The sequence below is a fragment of the Chanodichthys erythropterus genome, chromosome 3 (assembly GCF_024489055.1).
Source record: "Chanodichthys erythropterus isolate Z2021 chromosome 3, ASM2448905v1, whole genome shotgun sequence".
Taxonomy (NCBI): domain Eukaryota; kingdom Metazoa; phylum Chordata; class Actinopteri; order Cypriniformes; family Xenocyprididae; genus Chanodichthys; species Chanodichthys erythropterus.
Genome location: NC_090223.1, coordinates 10,650,073 through 10,672,447, shown reverse-complemented (window position 1 = coordinate 10,672,447; position 22,375 = coordinate 10,650,073). Strand labels below are relative to the sequence as shown.

The 22,375-nt window shown below is 38.3% G+C and overlaps 1 protein-coding gene across 1 annotated transcript in view; it reads right to left on the bottom strand.

Annotated features, from left to right (window-relative positions):
- Positions 1-22,375, bottom strand: part of LOC137003129 (zinc finger protein 208-like) — a 113,055-nt gene extending 90,680 nt beyond the window's left edge. The window contains exons 1-3 of the mRNA XM_067363174.1: positions 22,318-22,375; positions 20,134-20,915; positions 13,233-13,820 (exon numbers count right to left, since the gene is read on the bottom strand). Coding sequence (XP_067219275.1) covers positions 13,233-13,820; positions 20,134-20,915; positions 22,318-22,375 — 1,428 coding nt within the window. The remainder of the gene's footprint in view (positions 1-13,232; positions 13,821-20,133; positions 20,916-22,317) is intronic.

Genomic DNA, 22,375 nt, shown 5'->3' with positions numbered 1-22,375 from the left:
AAAATACAGTAAAAACAGTAATATTGTGAAATATTATTACAATTTAAAATAACTGTTTTCTATTTGAATATATTTGACAAAGTAATTTATTCCTGTGATCAAAGCTGAATTTTCAGCATTACTCCAGTCTTCAGTGTCACATGATCCTTCAGAAATCATTCTAATATGCTGATCTGCTGCTCAAGAAACATTTAATGTATACAATTGTACAAAATATTTGTGTACAATATTTTTTTCAGGATTATTTGATGAATAGTGATATATATTCTTATCAGCCTGACTCTTTTCTTTCCCTGTTTCTTCCTGTTTTCCCTCACCTGGTCTTCATGGATGCAAGGGCAGAACGGAGACTGGTTGTTATGGTTTCATCACACATCTGGTTTTAATGTACACAATGTATATGTGTGTGTGTTTCTTGGAAAGCAGCCAAGAAAGGGTCCCTGCTTTTTAGGCCTTACTGGAGCCCAAGGCAGGCAGGGGCACTGGACCAGATGTTGACCATATTTAGACTTGTTTTTTCTATATGTACCACATTCCTATATCATGAAAGTATATTCTCATTGGACAATTGTTACACCACCCCCTGAACATGTTTACAAGCCCTGTACTGAAGTAAGTCTGGGAGGTTTCTGGGATTGGCTTCATGTTCATGACTCTTTCCCATAGGCCTATGCATTCAATGAGTGAAAAAGACAAACTGAGAATGAGGCACGAATCGGGACCATAAATGTAAGATTAAATAACTTTGCAAATAGAAAGATAAATAGTGTTTATCTGAAATCTAATCTTTTGTAACATTATAAATGTCTTTACTGCCACTTTTGATTGATTTAATGCTTTCTTGCTGAATAAAAGTATTCATTTCTTTAATTTCTTTTCAAAAAAATAAAAATAAAAATTCTTACTGACCCCAAACTTTTGAACGGTAGTGTATAATGCTACAGAAGCTTTGTATTTCAGATAAATGCTGTTCTTTTGAACTTTCTATTCATCAAGGAATCCTGAAAAAAAAGTACACAACTGTTTTCAACATTGAAAATAATCATAAATGTTTCTTGAGCAGCAAATCAGCATATTAGAATGATTTCTGAAGGATCATGTGACACTGAAGACTGGAGTAACGATGCTGAAAATTCAGCTTTGCATCACAGGAATAAATTACTTCGTCAAATATATTTAAATAGTACACAGTTATTTTAAATTGTAATAATATTTCACAATATTACTGTTTTTTACTATATTTTTAATTCAATAAATGTAGCCTTGGTGAGCAGACGAAACTTCTTTTAAAAACATTAAAAATCTTAGTGGTTCCAAACTTTTGGACTGTACTGTATATATATATATAAAAATTCCAGGATTTTTCTCCATATAGTGGACTTCACTGGGGTTCAGTGGGTTGAAGGTCCAAATATCAGTTTCAAAGCAGCTTCAAAGAGCTCGACATGATCCCAGACGAGGAATAAGAGTTTTATCTAGAGAAACCATTGGTCATTTTCTTTAAAAAAAAGTGTGTCTTGGTCATCGTGGACCGCTTCTCGAAGTCATGCAAGCTCATTCCCCTCAAAGGGTTGCCTACCGCTCTGGAAACGGCAGAGGCACTCTTCCAACACGTCTTCCGTCACTTTGGGCTCCCTGAGGACATTGTATCCGACCGTGGACCCCAGTTCATATCCCGAGTCTTGTCAGCCTTCTTCTGTCCCCTATCCGTCAGCCTATCCTCCGGGTACCATCCTCAAACTAATGGCCAGACTGAGCGCAAGATCCAGGAAATCAGAAGATTCCTGAGGGTTTACTGCCATCGGAACCAGGATTGTTGGAGTCAATATCTACCCTGGGCCGAGTACGCCCAGAACTCCCTCCGGCAGTCCACCACAGGGCTCACGGAGCCCTCGGAGGTCCCAGCGGTAGATCATTGGTTCCGACAGAGTGAGAGGGTCTGGGACTCAGCTCACGTGCAACTCCAGCAGGCAGTCTGGAGACACAAGGCACAAGCTGACGTCAGGAGAGGACCCACACCGCAATACCAACCTGGGCAAAAGGTTTGGTTATCCACCCAGGACATCCGTCTCCGGCTGCCCTGCCGTAAGTTGAGTCCTCGCTACATTGGACCTTTCACCATCGAGAGGCAGCTTAATGAAGTGACTCATTTCCACCAGGACCACCCTGACCGACCCGCTCCTCGAGGCCGTGGTAGACCCCATTGCTGCCAACCATCGCAGATGTCCTCCCTGTCTACAAAGGAAAGTAAACTGTTATCATCCATTTAGTGTTCTACGTGTCCGATACCTCTGTTTAATAAACTGTTTCACATTGCACTTACCTCTGTGTCCTCGTCTGTGTCTGACACACTGCATGATGAAGCCTATAGAATGCAGTCAGAATAACGTACTCGTTTACTAACGTGACCTCGGTTCCCTGAGATACGGAACGAGTACTGCGTATGGGGAAAGGTCTCCGTTTTTCCCCGTCACTGAAGCCTTTTTAAATAACGCAGTGTAACTGCACCGTCATTGGTTCACTCATAGACAAGTTGTTGAACCAATGGCGGCGCGGCATAGCTGCGCGACCTATGGCGAGAAAGCGCGAACTTTCCCGCTGAAATGGGCGTGGTTAAGTGCTATATAAGCAGGCGTTTCGCCATAGGATTTCAGTGCCAATCGACTGAAGTGACGACTCTGAGCCGCAGCCTCGTGGCACGGCAAGTAACGCAGTACTCGTTCCGTATCTCAGGGAACCGAGGTTACGTTAGTAACCGAGTGCGTTCCCTTTCGATACTTCTCCTGTACTGCGTATGGGGAACGAATTCAACCGTGCCATGCCACGGCAGGAAACGTCAAAACTTCTTTCGGACGCCGGGAGGGGACCAGGGAAACAAGCAAGAAGGCAAAGCCGCCGTATCCCTTGTTACACTACAAGGAAATGAATCCTGTAACGGCGTGAGGCGGAACTCATAAGGGGCCGCCAATCACACTGAAAGAACCCGAGCTTGTAAGGTTGGGACATCAAGATGGTAGAACCTGACAAAAGTGGACGGCGAAGACCAGCCGGCCACCTCACAGATGTCTTATATGGAAACTCCGTTGGACCAAGCCCATGAGGAAGCCATTCCCCTAGTGGAATGAGCTCTCACTCCTATGGGGCATTCAGCACCCAGGGAGGAGTAACACAGATTAATGGCGTCGACTATCCAACGTGAGAGACGTTGTTTTGAGACCGGAGACCCCTTGGTGCGGCCACCAAAACAAACAAGGAGCTGATCCGACTGCCTGAAAGGCTGAGATCGCTCCACATAGGTTCACAATGTCCTGACAGGGCAGAGTAATTCCAGCTCTCGTTCATCCGTAGAGGAAGGAAGAGCGGAAAGTGAGATGACCTGAGCTCTAAACGGAGTTGTCAACGTAGCCATGCCTGGGTTTCAGAATGACCTTAGAAATTTCAAAACTAAATTCATGTATTTACAGTAAAAGAATAAAGAAATAGCCTAACTCTAGACTTATATGCTATTTACGTTTGGGCAATATAATAATAATAATATCTCAGCAAAGACCGAACATATTTATTTGTCTCGGCACACCACCGCTAACAGTAACACAGTAGCACAGCGCATCAAAGCTTGCTGTTGTCTTGGCTACCTTACAAACGGCGATGGAAACAACAGTGAATTCTTCCCCCTTTTGTGGTAATTTAGCACTAGTTTCTGTGGTATTCTGCTTGCATTTTTGGGCTTCAGTTGGATGCTTTATTTTTATCTTTAGTCAATTGAGTTTAGTTCTAAAAAAAGCAAAGGCGAAATAGTAAATAATCTGCGCCGGGGCCCATCATAGGGTGGGGGTTGCGGGAGTGTCCCGTACGCCCATGATGTAATGGTAATACATCGCTTACAATGGGTTCATGTTAACTACTGTATGATTATCAGACGATTTTAATGTGTTAATGTTTCAACTATAGCTATGTAACAATCTGATAAACTGCAATTGTGCCGTTTGTATCCATTAACATGCTCATAAACATTACAAAAAGAAATGTCATGCCATAAGCTATACAATTACGAAAAAAAAAAAAACAAAATGTTATCCCAATAATCAACATTTTGTTATTCAACAAGTGCTAGGCTATTAAGATAAAAAGTTTCTGCTGTAGAGTTTGCGCCTAATCTGACTCTCCACAATGGACTACACAATGCATATGAATATTGTATAGGCTAGGCCTATTTGTATTTTGACTGCAGTTAAGAGCAAAATGACGAGAACATGTTTAACATTGGAAGTTTAAGATTCTTTATTAAATATTACTTTGTGCAAAACATATAGGCATCTGTACACTGTACTTCTATAACATCATAACATAAATCATTAAATTATAGTTCAGATGAACCGTACAAACCCAATCTTGTTTTTTGCTATTTATTTAGGCCTATTTATTTATATCAGCAGATCTGTGTTGATTCAGTTCATTTCAGTAACTGCTGATGTTGCAAACTGTGGTTAAGCTGTAAAGCAGCTCGAAAGAATTGACCAAGATATGTAACATTATGGTTCCGTATATTATTAGAACAATAACTGTACATAATCTGCCATCCAAATAAAATAAAAATGTTAAAGAAAAACAAACAAAAACAACAAACCGATTGTGTTCCATTTATATATCAATGTATATTTTTTACATTATCTTGTGTGTATAAAAAGCACCCAACCTAACAGTGCTTGACAAGTTTGAGATGGGGGAAGGGCGCTTTGTGTAAAATGTTTGTCACCAAAGCCATTAATCCAGAGGGCGGGAGACTCAAAATATTAGCCTATGCGCGTGACAGACCTTTTTGCAATCTTGGTTCTTTTTGTTAATTTTAACATCCTGATCTGATCATATGAAATAAGCTGACGAAATACACAATTGTTAGACTCTGTTATGAGTATTTGCAGTAAGTTTCTTTATTTGTTTGTATTATGGAGATTTGCAGTGTTTTGCAGTGTTTCACGCTCCACTCCAGAAGTTTGAATGGGATCAACCCTCCCCCCGCGTGTTTGCCAGCGTCTGCTGCTGCCGAGCAGAGTATGTGCGAAGTTTTGACTGGAGCGAGGAGGGATTTTGTAAACGTCGGAGCGTCGTGTTTTTTTTTTTTGTTGTTTGTTTGTTTTTTTAAATCTGCAAGAAATGTTTGGCATGTGGTAGGAAAAAAAAAGTTTGCACAATAAGCCACTACGCAAATGTGTGTCTAAGTAGACCAGCTAAAATATATTGTTCGACCAAAAACATCTTATCAATTATTTAAGTAATAAAGACATGTAATAAAGTAATAAATAAATTTAATTAAAACAGAAAGACTTCTATTGCTTCAGCCTTATTCAAAGGCCGCGGAAACATGGTTTCGTTTCCATTCCACACCCGACGTTCATGGTTTTCTTCCTATTTATTAAATATAGGCAACTGGTTGATGAAACATTGATTGAAATTAAGATACAATTTCTACAAAACGAAATTCACTTTAAAGAAATACTTACTATAAAACAAAACTTAATGAAGTGGTCAAACTTATGTCTGACCCGCTGCATTTGTCTTCCGACATAGCGCATCCGTCATGCTATTCCCTTTTCATAATGAACATAGGTGGAATTTATTCATTTAAAAATAATAGGCAATAGCCCAATATTTAAATATAAATATGAAACTAAATTGGTTAAATTTTTATCCGTCTGGCCGACGAAAGCGCCGGCGCGTTCTGATGGATTTTTTCCTCATGACAGCTGAAACAAAAACAGGCCTTCCGTCATTTTTGGCGATAGCTTACAGATTGATGCAAGACTACGAATGGTCTACTTTTATTTTTGTACGCTCACAATAACAACAAAACCTTGTACTTTTGTTTTGAATAATAAAATAAAATAAAAAAAAAAACAGGCTGCGCTTTCAACTGTGTCTCTGCGAGAATCTGAAACGTCTCAAAAGTGAACTTAAACTCAGCAATAATTGTACCCAAAAAGAAAGAAATATCTCAATTCGATAAGGCTATAGGTCTGTGTTAAATAAGAGGCGATCTATCTGCAGGAATGTGTTGTTTCTGAAATCATGGCCAGTGCTCGTTGCTGCTGTTATCAGTTCTCTTGGCGCTCGTGCACACGCAGTTTTCACACAGACAATCGAGCGTTTCGGTCTGGTAAAAGCACAAAACAAAATGCACACAACGTGTCCTTGCTCTTGATGTACAATCACAGATGAACACCTTTGGTTTTAATGAGTAAATTTGCCTAAATATTTATTCCTGCCAGTATTTTAGTCTGCGACATCAAAATCACTAAACATAACATAGCATATATAATAGCCCAAAAAAATAAATATATATATATATAATAATAATAATCAAGAACAATTTAAAAAATCAAGAACAATAGCAGTAAATAAGAATTATTGCTATTAATGCGGTCTTAATGCTGGACCGTTCTGAATGAAAATATTAAAGAATGAAAATATTAAATTTATAATCCGTGTGTGTGCTCCTAATAAAAAAAAAAAAATATATATATATATATATATATATATATATATATATATATATATATATATATATATATGCCAAATGACTGTTTAATGACAATAGCATGCAGTAAGACTTTGTGTAAAGGTCTTTCTTTTAATTTTTGATGCATAGAGTAGCCTAAGACTATCCCACGTTTTGAAATTATCTCTCACTTTAAATTTCTAATGGTTTTTAAGGATGTTAAAAGGTTATACTGTAATGTTGTTGTTTTACTTCGTCCTTTCATCTCCGTTTACAAACCGACATTTTATCATTACAGTCACTTTCCAATCCGTCCCTTTGCGCCACCTGGCGGTAGTTTTTTACACGCGACTGAATTTCAGTTAAAGCCGCGGCGGTAATACCCATTTTGGTTGTCCACCTACTGTAAGTGTCACGGTTCACACAGAAACAAGAAGGTAGATCGAATTGCAGCAGAAGCATTTATTAAAGGGTAATCCAAAGACGTAATCCAAAGAACAGGCAAGGGTCAAAATCCATGAAGAAAGTCCAAACAAACAGGTACAAAACAACACAAAGAAAACCAAACACGAGAATCAGAAGAACACGTAACATACACAACGAACCACAACCAAGGACAGAAACAGCTCACTATAAATAGACAGACACTAATGACATGATACAAAACAGGTGAGTGCAATGACGTGAGAGGATTAGTCCGGGAAGTGTGTATTGGGATATGTAGTCCATGTAACAGGTGGAAATGAGAGTCCGGGATGGAGTGCCCTCTAGTGGCTGAAAGGGCACTCTCACTGGTGATCATGACAGTAAGGGGACGAGGTGGATTTAATCGCCTAGAACCCCTTAAGAAACGGATTACAAGACCGTTTCCCCCCACTGATTGGCCAGCAATAGGAGCATGGAACGCTGCGATGGCTGCCACGTAAACTTTAAGCGTTGAAGGGGCGCGCCCTATATCAATACGCTCTAGGAGAAAAGACAGTATGAAGGATACGTCACTCTCCACAGGGTCTATGTTGCGTGAGGAACACCATTCAACAAAGACCGACCATTTTCGAGCGTAGAGGCGTCTCGTGGACGGGGCTCTCACCTGAGAAATGGTATTTAGAACGTCCTCGGGGAGGTTAGTCGGCTCCCATCGAGGGACCAGTGGTGTAGAGCCCAGAGCTCTGGCTGTGGGTGCCAGATCGTTCTGTTTGCCTGAGAGAGTAGATCCCGTCTCAGGGGAATCGGCCAGGGGGCTCTCGTGGAGAGCTTGAACAGCTCCGAGGACCAGACTTGGCTCCTCCAGAGTGGGGCCACCAGAAGGACTCTGTGTTGGTCTTCTCTGATGCGCCTGATGACCTGAGGGATCAGTGTGATCGGAGGAAAAGCATAAAGGAGCGTGCTGGGCCATGCGTGGGCCAGAGCATCGACCTTCTTCGAGAAAAATGTTGGGCAGTGAGAGTTGTCTTCTGAGGTGAAGAGATCTATGTCTGCTTTCCCGAAGAACTCCCAAATCGTGAGAACCGTCTGGGGGTGGAGCATCCACTCGTCTGAGGGGATGTTGCTCAGTGACAACATGTCCGCGCCCAGATTGGTCTTGCCAGGAATATGAGTCGCTCTGAGTGACTGAAGTCTTGGCAGAGCCCATATCAGAAGACGTTTCGCCAGAGCGCACAAGCGCCTGACGAGAGACCTCCCTGATGGTTTATGTACGACACCACTGTCATGCTGTCTGATTGGACTAAGACATGGCGTCCTGTCAAGTGAGCCTGAAAAGATTGAAGGGCTTTCATCACTGCTAGCATCTTTAGACAGTTGATATGTAGACGGCTTTCCTCGTGACTCCACAAGCCGAAGGCCGGTCTGCCCTCGCATACAGTGCCCCAACCCGAGTTGGAGGCGTCCGTTGAGAGCACCGTCATTCGTGAGATCGCCTGCAGGGGTACTCCAAGACTGAACCAGGCAGGGTTCAACCAAGGTTTCAGGGCTAGAAGACAGGCCCGATTGACCTTGAGACATAGGCGGCTGTGCCGCCAGGCGTTTGGAGGAACCCGGAACTTCAACCAGTACTGCAGAGGCCGCATCCGAAGAAGGCCGAGCTGTAGCACCGGGGAGGCGGAAGCCATCAACCCTAGCAACCTCTGGAAAAGCTTCAGAGGGAGATAGGCTTTGTTCTTGACTAAGGCCGCGAGCTGCTGAATCGCCAGAGCGTGATCTGACGAGACTACTGCCGTTATACGGACTGGGTCTAAGACTGACCCCAGAAACGAAATTTGTTGGCTGGGGCACAGCGAGCTCTTGGCTAAGTTGACCCTGAGACCCAGGCATTGCAGATGGCTGAGGAGCACGGATCTGTGGTGTTCCAGCTCGGCTCGCGAACGGGCTAGAATGAGCCAGTCGGCGAGATAATTTAGAACCCGGATTCCCATTTGTCTCAGAGGGGAAAGCGCCGCGTTCATGCACTTGGTGAAAGTGCGAGGAGCCAGAGACAGACCGAAGGGCAGGACCGTATATTGGTACGCCACCCCCTCGAATGCGAATCTCAAGAATCTGGATGTGAAAATACGCATTCTTCAGGTCCAGCAAACAGAACCAGTCCTCGGGGCAAATGTGCGTGAGGATCTGCTTCAGCGTCAGCATTTTGAACTTCCGTCTCATGAGGGAGCGATTCAAAAGTCTGAGATCTAGGATGGGTCTGAGACCGTCATCCTTCTTGGGGACCAGGAAGTAGCGGCTGTAGAAGCCCGACTCGCGCTCCGCAGGGGGAACTATTTCCACAGCTCCCTTTCTTAGCATTGTCATAACCTCGGCACGGAGGACGTGAGCGTTGTCCGGGTTCACCAAGGTTTGAAGCACCCCGCCGAAGCGAGGGGGCCGTCGTGCAAATTGGAGCGAGTAGCCCTGAGTTACGATCCCCAGGATCCATTCTGACACATCGGGGATGGCTTGCTAAGCCTCGGCCCGAGTGACATGGGGTTGAATGACATCGGATGGCAGGCCGCCGGAGAGGGGGCCACACACCGAGAGAGGAGGAAGAGGAAATTTGCTCTCTTTTTGATGAAGTAAAATAGTGTTTTGAGTGGGCGCAACAGGTGTGGGCCCTGCTACAGCATGAAGCATGTTTCCCACGCCCGGAATTAAATGAGGCGGAGGGGAAACTGCACGCAGGAGCTTTTGGGGTGGTCCGGTCGCAATGAGACAATCCCCCATCCTCTTCCTTTTTGAGAGATCAGGACGTCTTCAGAGTCACCGGGTCCAGCACAATCTTGGGACGGGGTCCCTGGCGTCTCGAGAAGGGAGGGCGCTTCGCAGGGCGCGAGCGCTGGTGGTGCTCCTTAGGTGGCTCCTTAGGTGGCGCTGCCTGGACGGCGGGTGGTGTTGGCTTGTTCTGCTGAGCCGGCGCAGTCCTGGGGCGGCTGGAAGCAGAAGCGGAGCTGGAGTGCTTGGGCAGAAAGTGTCTCATAGCTGAGGGGCCCACTCGAGGTCCAGCTCTTCCACGGCTCTGGACAGGATACGGAATAATTCGGCATCCATGTAAGTAGAAGTAGAAGTCGTTGCTGAAGGAGAAAACACTGAAATCCTATGGCGAAACGTCTGCTTATATAGCACTTAACCACGCCCATTTCGGCGGGAAAGTTTGCGCAGCTATGCCGCGCTGCCATTGGTTCAACAACTTGTCTATGAGTGAACCAATGACGGTGCAGTTACACTGCGTTATTGAAAAAGGCTTCAGTGACGGGGAAAAAGGGAGATCTTTCCCCATATGCAGTACGAGTGAAGTATCGAAAGGGAACTGTATAATTCAAGTTATGAAAGCAAAAAATATCCCTGTATGGGTTTTTGTTTTTATATTTATAATATGTGATGTAGTTCAGTAATTTTAACAAGCTAGAGTTCTGTTTTTCTCGAATACCATGTGAACACTGTCTATGAGGGTCATTGCAAGGGTAAAATTGATTATAACACTTCAACAAACAAGTTAATATAATGAGCTGCATTTTAGACAACATTGATTGTTTTTTTCTGTTTTGCCAACAAAAATGTTCAAACAAAGCCAGATCTCAGAGATTTGCCAGATTTTACCATCTCGTTCCTGAATTAATCTGATTAAATTTTGAGCGAATCAATGATCCATACAATAAACCATATCTGCCCTAAATAGTAATGAAAATTAGTAATGTCACATACTATTTAGGATGGATAGTATGCACAATGAGACACATGCAGAAAAGGGTAAAGGGTGTTGCTCTTTGTATTGTCATGAAATACACTGAAGAAAAATAAGTAACATTAAATTGTATTTATAATTACTATAAAATTTAACTATAAACTAGAAATTAAATGTATACCACAGCTTATTAATGAGGCAGTAACATATGATAGATACGACCGAACAAGATATTAATATTCTATTCTATTAATAACCGTTCAATGTGTAAAAGTATTATGATATTAAAGGCTCCAAATACAGAGCAGGAAAGCACAAAAATAGAAAATATATAGATTTTTGGTCCGATACGCGGTAGAAAGATGACATGATTTAGAAACAAAAATAAACTACAGCTAGACAAAGTTTTTTATACAAAACCACAGACCTTTTTACCTACAAATAAAATATAATAATACACTGATCTTGGAGGGAGTTTTATCTTATTAATTTGTGATGCACTGTTAGAATGCTGAATGAAGAATGACTGAGGAAAGATGATTTTCCATTAACTTAACATTATTCATTTAACAATATTCATTGATTCAACTTATTCATTTTGTACCTCACATTATATTGAATGGCTTCAGAAGTCTTGGAATATAGTGCACAGAAACGCATCATGAATGAATGAAGAATAAACACCAACCTCTTCGTTCTTCAGTATCTTCAGTGTGTTTCATTCTGCAGGGTTCTGGATCACTCATGTTCTCACTGTCCTCTTTAATAAACTCAGTCTTTGCAGATTTCAGCTCTTCCTGATGCTCGTCTGATGGGAATATTCCAGCATTTATTGGAGAACTGATGTGGGAGGAGCTTCACTGATGATGTGAGTGATGTGGGAGGAGCTTCATTGATGATGTGATTGCTGTGGGAGGAGCTTCACTGATGATGTAATTGCAAGACAATACTGTTATCTGAAGACATCAGCATAATAAATGAGGTGAAAACAGGAACTATTGACATGAAATAAAGAGTGTTTATATAGGCCTATGCTAAAATATTAAACTGCTCTACTGAAAGATGACTGAAAAGCGCGAGTTGTGACATAATAGGCCGTCAACAGTAGATGCTCAAAGATGTGCATCCACAACGACAAAACATCAACATAATCACACACACAAAACACAAAGAGTACACTGCACTTATCTTTATTTCAGCTGCTCTCTTTCTGCTGGTTGTGTAAAGCTGTGGTGAGATGGTAGCTTTACAAAAAAGTTAATTTAAGGAAGTACACTTATATTATGATCAAGTATTTTTTTAAGTTTGTAGTAAGTGTGATATCAATGTACTAGTAAACTTGTAAATGTTCTGCTTGAAGCTAAATTTGCCTGATTTAGTATATAAAAAGCATATGTTTTATTGTACTAAGTGTTAAACTTTAAGTGCACAACCTTGTTTCTCAATTGTACTGAATCTGTACTACTGAGACACAGGAGACAGGTAAGTAGCAAAGGAAGTCCTTGAGGTAAGCATAGAGGTAAGTCCTTTGATGCAAACGAGACGGGACAATGTGAGGATGTGTGTGAGTGTCTTTTGTACTGGTGCTGATTAGTGAGTTGATGAGGAGATGGAGTGCGCTGTGATTGGTGGGTGTTGGAGCCCGGCGTGTCTGTGACAATATAATTTTTGCACTTTAATTATACTGCTATGTTTCTATATATGTATTACATTTTAAATGCTTGAAATATGTCTTTAACTGTACTTTAAATTTAAAAACATTTTATTCTAGCGTCATGGATCCTTTTTATCAACACTTGAATGAGGGTAATTATTCTGACTTCATGAAGCCTCATGGTGTGAATGAACATCAAACTGACTACAACAAACTCTTTGAAATGTATATACAGGATATCAATGGTGAAATAATAATGTAGACAGACAACAATCTCATTCAATGACAGTCATGTATGTGGTGAAATATGATTTATTATGCATTAGTAGAAGAGAAGCAAAGTGTCCAGTGTTCCAGCACCCTGAATATGAGCACAACAAACAAAAACAAAAACTAGTTTCCTTTTTAAAAGAGAACTGAGTGATACAAAAGCATTAGGAACATTAACACAAACTGCTGAAGATGAACTTTGGATGATGTTTCTTTGTCACTCATTGACACAACCTCTTTGTTCTTCAGTATCGTGAAGTTTCATCTGCAGGTTCTGGATCACTGGATCTCTCTGCCCTCTCCTTCCAGATGCTTTCTGGTGGTTCTTTATAAAAACAACAGGCATACAGACATGAGCAGATATCAGATCAACCAACAAAATGTCATGTCACTCACTGTGGCTGTAAAGAAACTAATGAGTAAATGGATGAATGAATGAATGAATGAATGAATGAATGAATGAATGAGGCATTTATATACTGAACACACAAAGTGCTTCACGATCACACCAGGGGTCTCTTCACAGCACCATCAGCTATAGGTGGAGAGGAGAGATCTGACTGACTCACACAGAAAAGACTTTGTTGATGATAAAGATGAACAACTTACTGTGATCTTAGACTGTGGTGATGTGGTTTCTTCACTTCATGGATCTTCATGTGTCGCTTCAGGTAACTTTTAAAAGAGAAACTCTTTCCACACTGATCACACGTGTGCGGCTTCTCTCCAGTGTGGATCCTCTCATGTGCTTTCAGATGTGATGAACAACTGAATCTCTTGTCACAGTGTGAACACTTGTAAGGTTTTTCTCCAGTGTGGATCCTCTCATGTGTTTTCAGATCTGATGACTGATTGAATCTCTTGTCACAGTGTGAACACTTGTAAGGTTTTTCTCCAGTGTGGATCCTCTGGTGACGTTTTAAATGTTCAGCTGTAATAAAAGTCTTCTCACACTCAAAGCACATGTACTCTCTCACACCAGTGTGTGTTTTCTGATGTTCCTGTAAACTTTGCAGCCGTGAAAAACTCTTTTCACACACAGAACATGAATGTGGCTTCTCCTTCGTATGAACTCTAAGGTGTCTCTTCAGGTTTATTGAGCCAATAAATGTTTTGCCACAGTGATCACATGTGAACGGCTTCTCTCCTGTGTGGATCCTCATGTGAACATTAAAGTTTGATGAATGACTGAATCTCTTTCCGCACTGATTACATGTGAACGGCTTCTCTCCGGTATGAACTCTCATGTGAACATCAAGATGTTGTTTGGTTGAGAAACTCTTTCCACACTGAGTGCAGGTTGTAGATTTCTCAGCTCTTTCCTTTAAAAATGTCTTTTTAGTCTTTGAGCGACTCAAAGGTTTTTCTCCAGGTTTGTCATGATGTTCCTCCTCCACTTCACTCAGTTCTTCACTCTCATTGCTCTCTTCCATCAGGTCTGAAATCAAAGAATAAAAGTTTAATTTAATTTTCAGTACCTCAAAATAATAATAATAATAATAAAATAAATATGAAAAGGACATAAAAATGAGCTATTGTAAGGGTACACAGTTCAATTTAGCTCAAAGAGAATTATTAGTTAATTTATAGGGAATTTTACAGTCACTTATTTTATGACTGAGCAACTGAATCGTCCTGCATTCATTTGAACAGGCCATAACGGTAACACTTTAGAGTACTGATCCTTCATTAATGAATAACTACACAGGAACAAATAATTAATGCATTATTAACACTATAGTAACTACTATTAACTAACAATAAACTCTGATGAATGAATTAGTAAGTAATAGTGCTCAGTTGAAGGTGGTAGTTCACTATTAACTAATCAGTAACTACTGTTTTTTCATTCCTCCCAGAGAATATACAGGTTCATAATTAACATGAATGATGCATAATGTATAATTAATTCTAAAGTAAAGGCCTTGGTAACCCACTAGTAATGACTGAAGTGTTACTAAATACTTAAGAAGGAATTACTAATTATTTGGATCAGAATTCTAAAGTGAAAAACATGATAAATCTCTAGTAACTACTGAAGTCTTTGTAAATTTTTCATTCAAACCAATCCGTCTTTTACAAACTGCTTGAGGTTGACATCTCTTTCCTCAGCTAGACTCAACTGAATTAGATTCCTGAGTGTTGATTCAGAATTCAATGGGATATTCTGTTTGAATGAATCATCTGCAAGATTCATTTGTATCTGGTTCACCCTCAAATTCTACACACTAGACAACTGCTATAAAATATTACTATCACTTTGATGTCTTTTTAACTGTGACATACAGGAAGTGACATGATCTGGTCTCTTTCTACAGCATGATGGGAGCACAAGAAAATAATCTCAATCCACCGTATTTAGTTTGTACAGTGTTAACCGCATTCATCAACCCTGTTACCAAAGTTACTCAAAGAAGAATAATCTATATAACTTCTATAAGAGAAATACAACTTTATCAGGAACTATAAATCAGATTTTGCTTAATTTAAGCTTACAACCCTGTCAGCCATTCTGGAAAGTTTATTTACTTGACACAGTTTGGCATTTACTGATTATTCCTAAAAAAAAATCAATGTAACTATATTAAAAAATTATGGTTACCTTGCAAATTGTGAACCAGATATAATTTAAGCAGTAAACTAATTTCAAACAATATTTAGTATTATTTAACATTTAAAGTTTCTCAAACCTCCCTTTATTCAACATTTGTTTAAAAAGAAAAACAGATCATTCTGTTTCGTAGTTAAACTATTTATCTAAATGTACAGAAGTGTTTGAATCTTTCTATCATGAATGTTGTTCAGCATCATGAATAAATGAAGAATAAACACCAACCTCTTTGTTCTTCAGTATCTTCAGTGTGTTTCATTCTGCAGGGTTCTGGATCACTCATGTTCTCACTGTCCTCTTTAATAAACTCAGTCTTTGCAGATTTCATCTCTTCCTGATGCTCCGATGTTTGTCTGATGGGAATATTCCAGCATTTATTGATGAACTGCAGTGGGTGGAGCTTCACTGATGATGTGTGCGATGAGGGAGGAGCTTCACTGATTATGTAATTGCAGTGGGAGGAGCTTCATTGTTGATGATGAATTGCAGTGTGGGAGAAGCTGATCTGCCAAAATGGAAAATATATCATTAACTGAGTTTGTTTTTAAATATAATATATAAATATAAATAATGGTCAGAAAAAGAGTTGAAAGCATAAAGACAGAAATAAATGTACATATCTGTAGCCAACAAACACCTCCAGTCTGTTGAAAGCAATGAAATGAGCTTTAAGTGTCAATTTACAGCAGATCTGAAGACATCAGCATAATAAATGAGGTGAAAACAGGAAATATTGACATGAAATAAAGAGTGTTTTCAGCAGTTTCTCTGTTAATATTGATGATTCTCAGACTATCAACACGCATTCAACGAGACATTCAGATCATTAGCAGATCATCTCACTTTATTCTGAGTGTTTGCTGATAGAAACTGATTTGAGTCAGGATATATGCTAAAAGACTATAAAACTGCTCTATTGAAAGATAATGATTGAAAGGGAAGGTGTGAATAGTAGAGGTGCAATGGTTCAAAATGCTCACGGTTCGGTTCGTATCGCGGTTTTAGGGTCACGGTTCTGGTACTGTTCGGTATGTGCCATGTTCAGGGAAAATAGGACTACTGTCAAATAAAAATAAGGAAAATAAGAACAAATAACCAAACTACAAGCAACATCACAAATAAATACAATAGAGCAAATATTCAAATAAAATAAACTGTGATTTCAAATAAAATAAACTGATTTCTAACAGTAGTTTTCAGGTACAGAAAATGGATAAAGTAATCAAATATAAAATAACGCTACATATTAACTTCACTGTATAAATTAAATATTATCATTATTTAGTTACAAAAGCTATTCATTCAAGAGCAATGAGTGTTTTTGTCATTTGTTATTTGATTTAACATTAAAAACGCTTTTTTACTTTAAAAAAGTTCACAGATGCAGTTAAACAACTCTCATTGGGACATTTGCCTGGCGTTGATGGAATAACCACAGATTTCCATTGTCATTTCTGTAACATTTTGGGGCAGTATTTTTATGAAGTAACAAAAGAGTCTTTTGAAAATGGTTGTCTTCCAAGCAGTTGAAAATTTTTGATTAAATGTTTGATGAACAGGTTAAAATGCTTTCTGGACACATTTATGATAATCATACTAACTGTGTACCCAAACTGTCTCTTATGGATAATTTGTTTCTTTAAAGAGATGCAACTGCTTTTGGTGACAAGTTTATTTCTTGGATAAAACTGTTATATTGTGATGTTTCTGGTTGAGTGTCTCAATTCTTGGAAAAAGAGGAATTAGACAGGGGTGCCCACTTTCTGGTCAATTATATACTATTGCCTTTGAACCATTATTAAGGAGAAAGAGTATAGATGTTAAAAATGTTTTTATTACCAAATGATTCTAAAATGGTAGATATAATGGTAGGAAATTCCAAATGTACTTGATGGGGATGTGATCTCTTCATCTTGCCATGCGTTTTTTTAGAATAAATACGCTCCTTTTTGCCAGGAGTTTATAGAGAAGTTATAAGAAAACATCTGAATGTACAGACTGATGATATCCCTCAAAAACTATTAATTTGTTTTGCTTATGACAGCAGTATGTTGGAAGTCTCTATTTAGGTCTTACATTTTAAATGCTTGAAATATATCTTTAACTGTACTTTAAATTTAAAAACATTTTATTCTAGCGTCATGGATCCTTTTAATCAACACTTGAATGAGGGTAATTGTTCTGACTTCATGAAGCCTCATGGTGTGAATGAACATCAAACTGACTAGAACAAACTCTTTGAAATGTATATACAGGATATCAATGGTGAAATAATAATGTAGACAGACAACAATCTCATTCAATGACAGTCATGTATGTGGTGAAATATGATTTATTATGCATTAGTAGAAGAGAAGCAAAGTGTCCAGTTTCAAGGCTATATGAAAGTATATCTTACATTTGAATGGAAGAGTAGAAGTGGAAGAGAAACTAGATGTTTTAATGAAAAACAATGAAGAACAAGTTAAAATTAATATCAGATTAAATTAATATCAGATTCACTGAGTTCATTTAAAAACAAACAAACAAAAAAAACTACTACTTTCCTTCATAAAAGAGAACTTGATATGTTCAGTATGATATGAAAGTGATACAAATCCATTAGGAACATTAACATAAATTCCTGAAGATGAGCTTTGGATGATGTTTCTTTGTCGTATCTCTCACTGCAGCTGATCAGGACAGATTTCTATGGAAGAGATGCTTTATCGTGTTTGGTTAAATCTCTTGTCTTAGTTTTGTTTTTTCCCAGTGTGAATTTTCTGCTGCTCTTTCAATTCATCATCTGTAGTAAAGGACTACCTGCTCTTAAACACACACCACCATGTCGTTTCTGCTGTAATATTATGAATTAATCTTCTCCTTTGCGTGAATCTTCATGTGTTTCTTCAGGACTGATGCTCAATGTTCACCGCACTGATCACAGTTAAATGGTCTTTCTTCAGAATGAGAAGGCAGATGTGATTTCACTGATTCGCTTCTAACCAGTGTGAACTCTCATGTGAATCTTCAGCATTGATTTACATGTGGATCGTTTTTACAATGAGGGCAGGTGACTTTTGGCTTCTGTAGTTCCTTTCTTGTTCACGTCCATCAGGTCTAAAAGCAACATAGAAAAGCTCTAGAAAAAATATTCAATTCACTTGGGTTTTATGTGCTTTAACCCTTTTAAAACTGGACAACCAAGCTGTCTTCATGTTCCCGTAGCTCTTCAACCATTTGCACTATTGTAATAAATAAAATGGCTGCAGACAGTAGACAACAGGGCTGGGTATTGACACAATTTTCAGGATTATATTTGATTTCTATTCACATGCTTGCAATTTTATTTATTTTTTTCATTCGATTTGATTCAATATTGATTATTTTGGATGTACATCAGATACAATATGTGGCAAATTTTCTAGAGGAAAAAACATCTCTCAATGAATGCTGTAAACTCCACATTGGAGTCAGTTGGTACAACATTACTATAATATTGAAGGTTAAAATTTAACTTTTTTATATACAAACACTTAAATTACACTCAATAGTGTTTTTTATGACAAATAAAGTTTAGGATTACATATTCATATTTCAACTTTTTTTCAAATCTGTTACATTTTTTTTTTTAAATCGTGGCCGTCATTACTAATTTATTCAAACATGCATTAAATATTTAATAACAGTAAAAAATCATATCTTCAAATCATATATCAAAAGTAACAAAGCACAAAGATTATAGTGATTTATTGGATGGGAGGCGCTACATATTCTGCTCATTCATCAACTGAAAACAGACTAATCGATTCTTGGGATTTAAAAATCGATATCTGTTTGTAAAAATGGGAATCGATTAAAATCGAGAAACTGATATATTTTACCCAGCCCTATTAGACAACGTGGGCTTTTCAGTAATTTATGGGTTATTATGGTGATTTGCCTTTCTTTTGGGGAAAGTGGGTGGAAGGAGGATTTGAGCGGAGAGAAATGGAGTGTGGCATTTAGGGAGTTTTGGATTGCATTAATAATAGAAGAAACAAACACAAACATGGCGAAGAAGTAAACAGAATGATTTTTGATCAAACTGGGGAGGAGGCGAGACTCTTTCACATTTGGTGTGTGTATCTGATTCTGTATTGTGTGTCTGTGCGGTAAATGTATGCCTACAAATATGCAGGCATATGTAGTATATGTATGAAAAAGAAAGAAAAATCTCCTGAATGAAAACTGTGCAACCAAGTGTCACAAAAGGACTTGTATATGTAATATAGTTGAATTTTCAAGTTTGAAGTGTTAAATTCTTTTGATCATCATTTTCTCTCTATTTTTCTAAATAAAAATCAGAAAATGTATTCCCTTTTTTTGTCTTTTTACAAACTCAACATACATATTAATGGTCCATAACTAATTTATTGAAAGCCATTTGTTTTCTGAAAAAAAAAAAGTGCTTGAAGATTGCACATTGTGTGAGAATTTATAAAATAAATGAATAAATGTGAAAACTGGCTTTTTTAGCTTTAGGTTTAAAGGGTTAATTCATCATATTTTAATTGTGGACCTGAAACAATGTAAATTTGGTGATCATCAGCATGTTCTTCAGTATCATGATGAATGAATGAGGAATGAAAAATAAACTCCAACCTCTTTGTTCTTTAGTATCATGAAGTTTCATCTGCAGGTTCTGGATCACTGGATCTCTCCTTCCAGATGCTTTCTGGTAGTTCTGACAAAAACAAATACGTTACCTTCCAACAGACACGATATGAGATTAACCTGTCCTGTCACTCACTGTGGCTGTAAACAAACTATTAATGAATGAGGCATTTATATACTGAACACACAAAGAGGAGAGATCTGACTGACTCTCTCTCACACACACAGAAAAGACTTTGTTGATGATAAAGATGAACAACTTACAGTGATTTCAGACTGTGGTCATGTGGTTTCTCCACTGCATGGATCTTCATGTGTCGCTTCAGGTCATATTTAATAGTGAAACTCTTTCCACACTGATCACACGTGTGCGGCTTCTCTCCAGTGTGGATCCTCTCATGTCTTTTCAAATATGATGACTGATTGAATCTCTTGTCACAGTGTGAACACTTGTAAGGTTTTTCTCCAGTGTGGATCATCTCATGTCTTTTCAGATCTGATGACTGATTGAATCTCTTGTCACAGTGTGAACACTTGTAAGGTTTTTCTCCAGTGTGGATCCTCTGGTGACGTTTTAAACAGTCTGTTGTAATAAAAGTCTTCTCACACTCAAAGCACATGTACTCTCTCACACCACTGTGTGTTTTCTGATGTCTCTGTAAATTTTGCAGCAGTGAAAAACTCTTTCCACACACAGAACATGAATGTGGCTTCTCCTTTGTATGAACTCTAAGGTGTGTCTTCAGGTTTATTGACTCAATAAATGTTTTGCCACAATGATCACATGTGAACGGCTTCTCTCCAGTGTGGATCCTCATGTGAACATTAAGGGATGATGATTGATTGAAACTCTTCCCACATTGATCACATGTGAACAGCTTCTCTCCAGTGTGGATCCTCTTGTGAATCTTAAGATCATATTTAGTTTTGAAACTCTTTCCACACTGAGTGCAGGTTGCAGATTTCTTGGCTCTTCTTTTCTTTAAAAATGTCTTTTTAGTCTTTGATCGACTCAAAGGTTTTTCTCCAGGTTTGTCATGATGTTCCTCCTCCACTTCACTCAGTTCTTCACTCTCCTCCTTCACTACCATCAGCTCTGAAATCAAAGAAAGAAGTGTAATTTTCAGTACATCAAAATAATAATAATAATAATAATAATAAAAGAAATATGAAAAGGACATAAAATGAACTATTGTAAGGGTACACAGTTCAATTTAGCTCAAAGAGAATTATTAGTTAATTTATAGGGAATTTTACAGTCACTTATTTTATGACTGCGCAACTGAATCGTCCTGCATTCATTTGAACAGGCCATAACGGTAACACTTTAGAGTACTGATCCTTCATTAATGAATAACTACACAGGAACAAATAATTAATGCATTATTAACACTATAGTAACTACTATTAACTAACAATAAACTCTGATTAATGAATTAGTAAGTAATAATGCTCAGTTAAAGGTGGTAGTTCACTATTAACTAATCAGTAACTACTGTTTTTTCATTCCTCCCAGAGAACTACTATATACAGGTTCATAATTAACATGAATGATGCATAATGTATAATTAATTCTAAAGTAAAGGCCTTGGTAACCCACTAGTAATGACTGAAGTGTTACTAAATACTTAAGAAGGAATTACTAATTATTTGGATCAGAATTCTAAAGTGAAAAACATGATAAATCTCTAGTAACTACTGAAGTCTTTGTAAACTTTTCATTCAAACCAATCCGTCTTTTACAAACTGCTTGAGGTTGACATCTCCTTCCTCAGCTAGACTCAACTGAATTAGATTCCTGAGTGTTGATTCAGAATTCAATGGGATATTCTGTTTGAATGAATCATCTGCAAGATTCATTTGTATCTGGTTCACCCTCAAATTCTACACACTAGACAACTGCTATAAAATATTACTATCACTTTGATGCCTTTTTAACTGTGACATCCAGGAAGTGACATGATCTGGTCTCTTTCTACAGCATGATGGGAGCACAAGAAAATAATCTCAATCCACCGTATTTAGTTTGTACAGTGTTAACCGCATTCATCAACCCTGTTACCAAAGTTACTCAAAGAAGAATAATCTATATAACTTCTATATCAGGAACTATAAATCAGATTTTGCTTAATTTAATTTTAAAACCCTGTCAGCCATTCTGGAAAGTGTATTTACTTGACACAGTTTGGCATTTACTGTTTATTCCTGAAAAAAAAATAAAAATAAAAAAATCAATGTAACTATATTAAAAAATTATGGTTACCTTGCAAATTGTGAACCAGATATAAATTAAACAGTAAACTAATTTCAAACAATATTTAGTATTATTTAATATTTAAAGTTTCTCAAACCTCCCTTTATTCACCATTTGTTTAAAAAGAAAAAACAAACTATGAAACAGAATGATCTAACTGTTTATCTAAATGTGCAGAAGTGTTTGAATCTTTCTAGCATGAATGTTGTTCAGCATCATGAATAAATGAAGAATAAACACCAACCTCTTTGTTCTTCAGTATCTTCAGTGTGTTTCATTCTGCAGGTTTCTGGATCACTCAT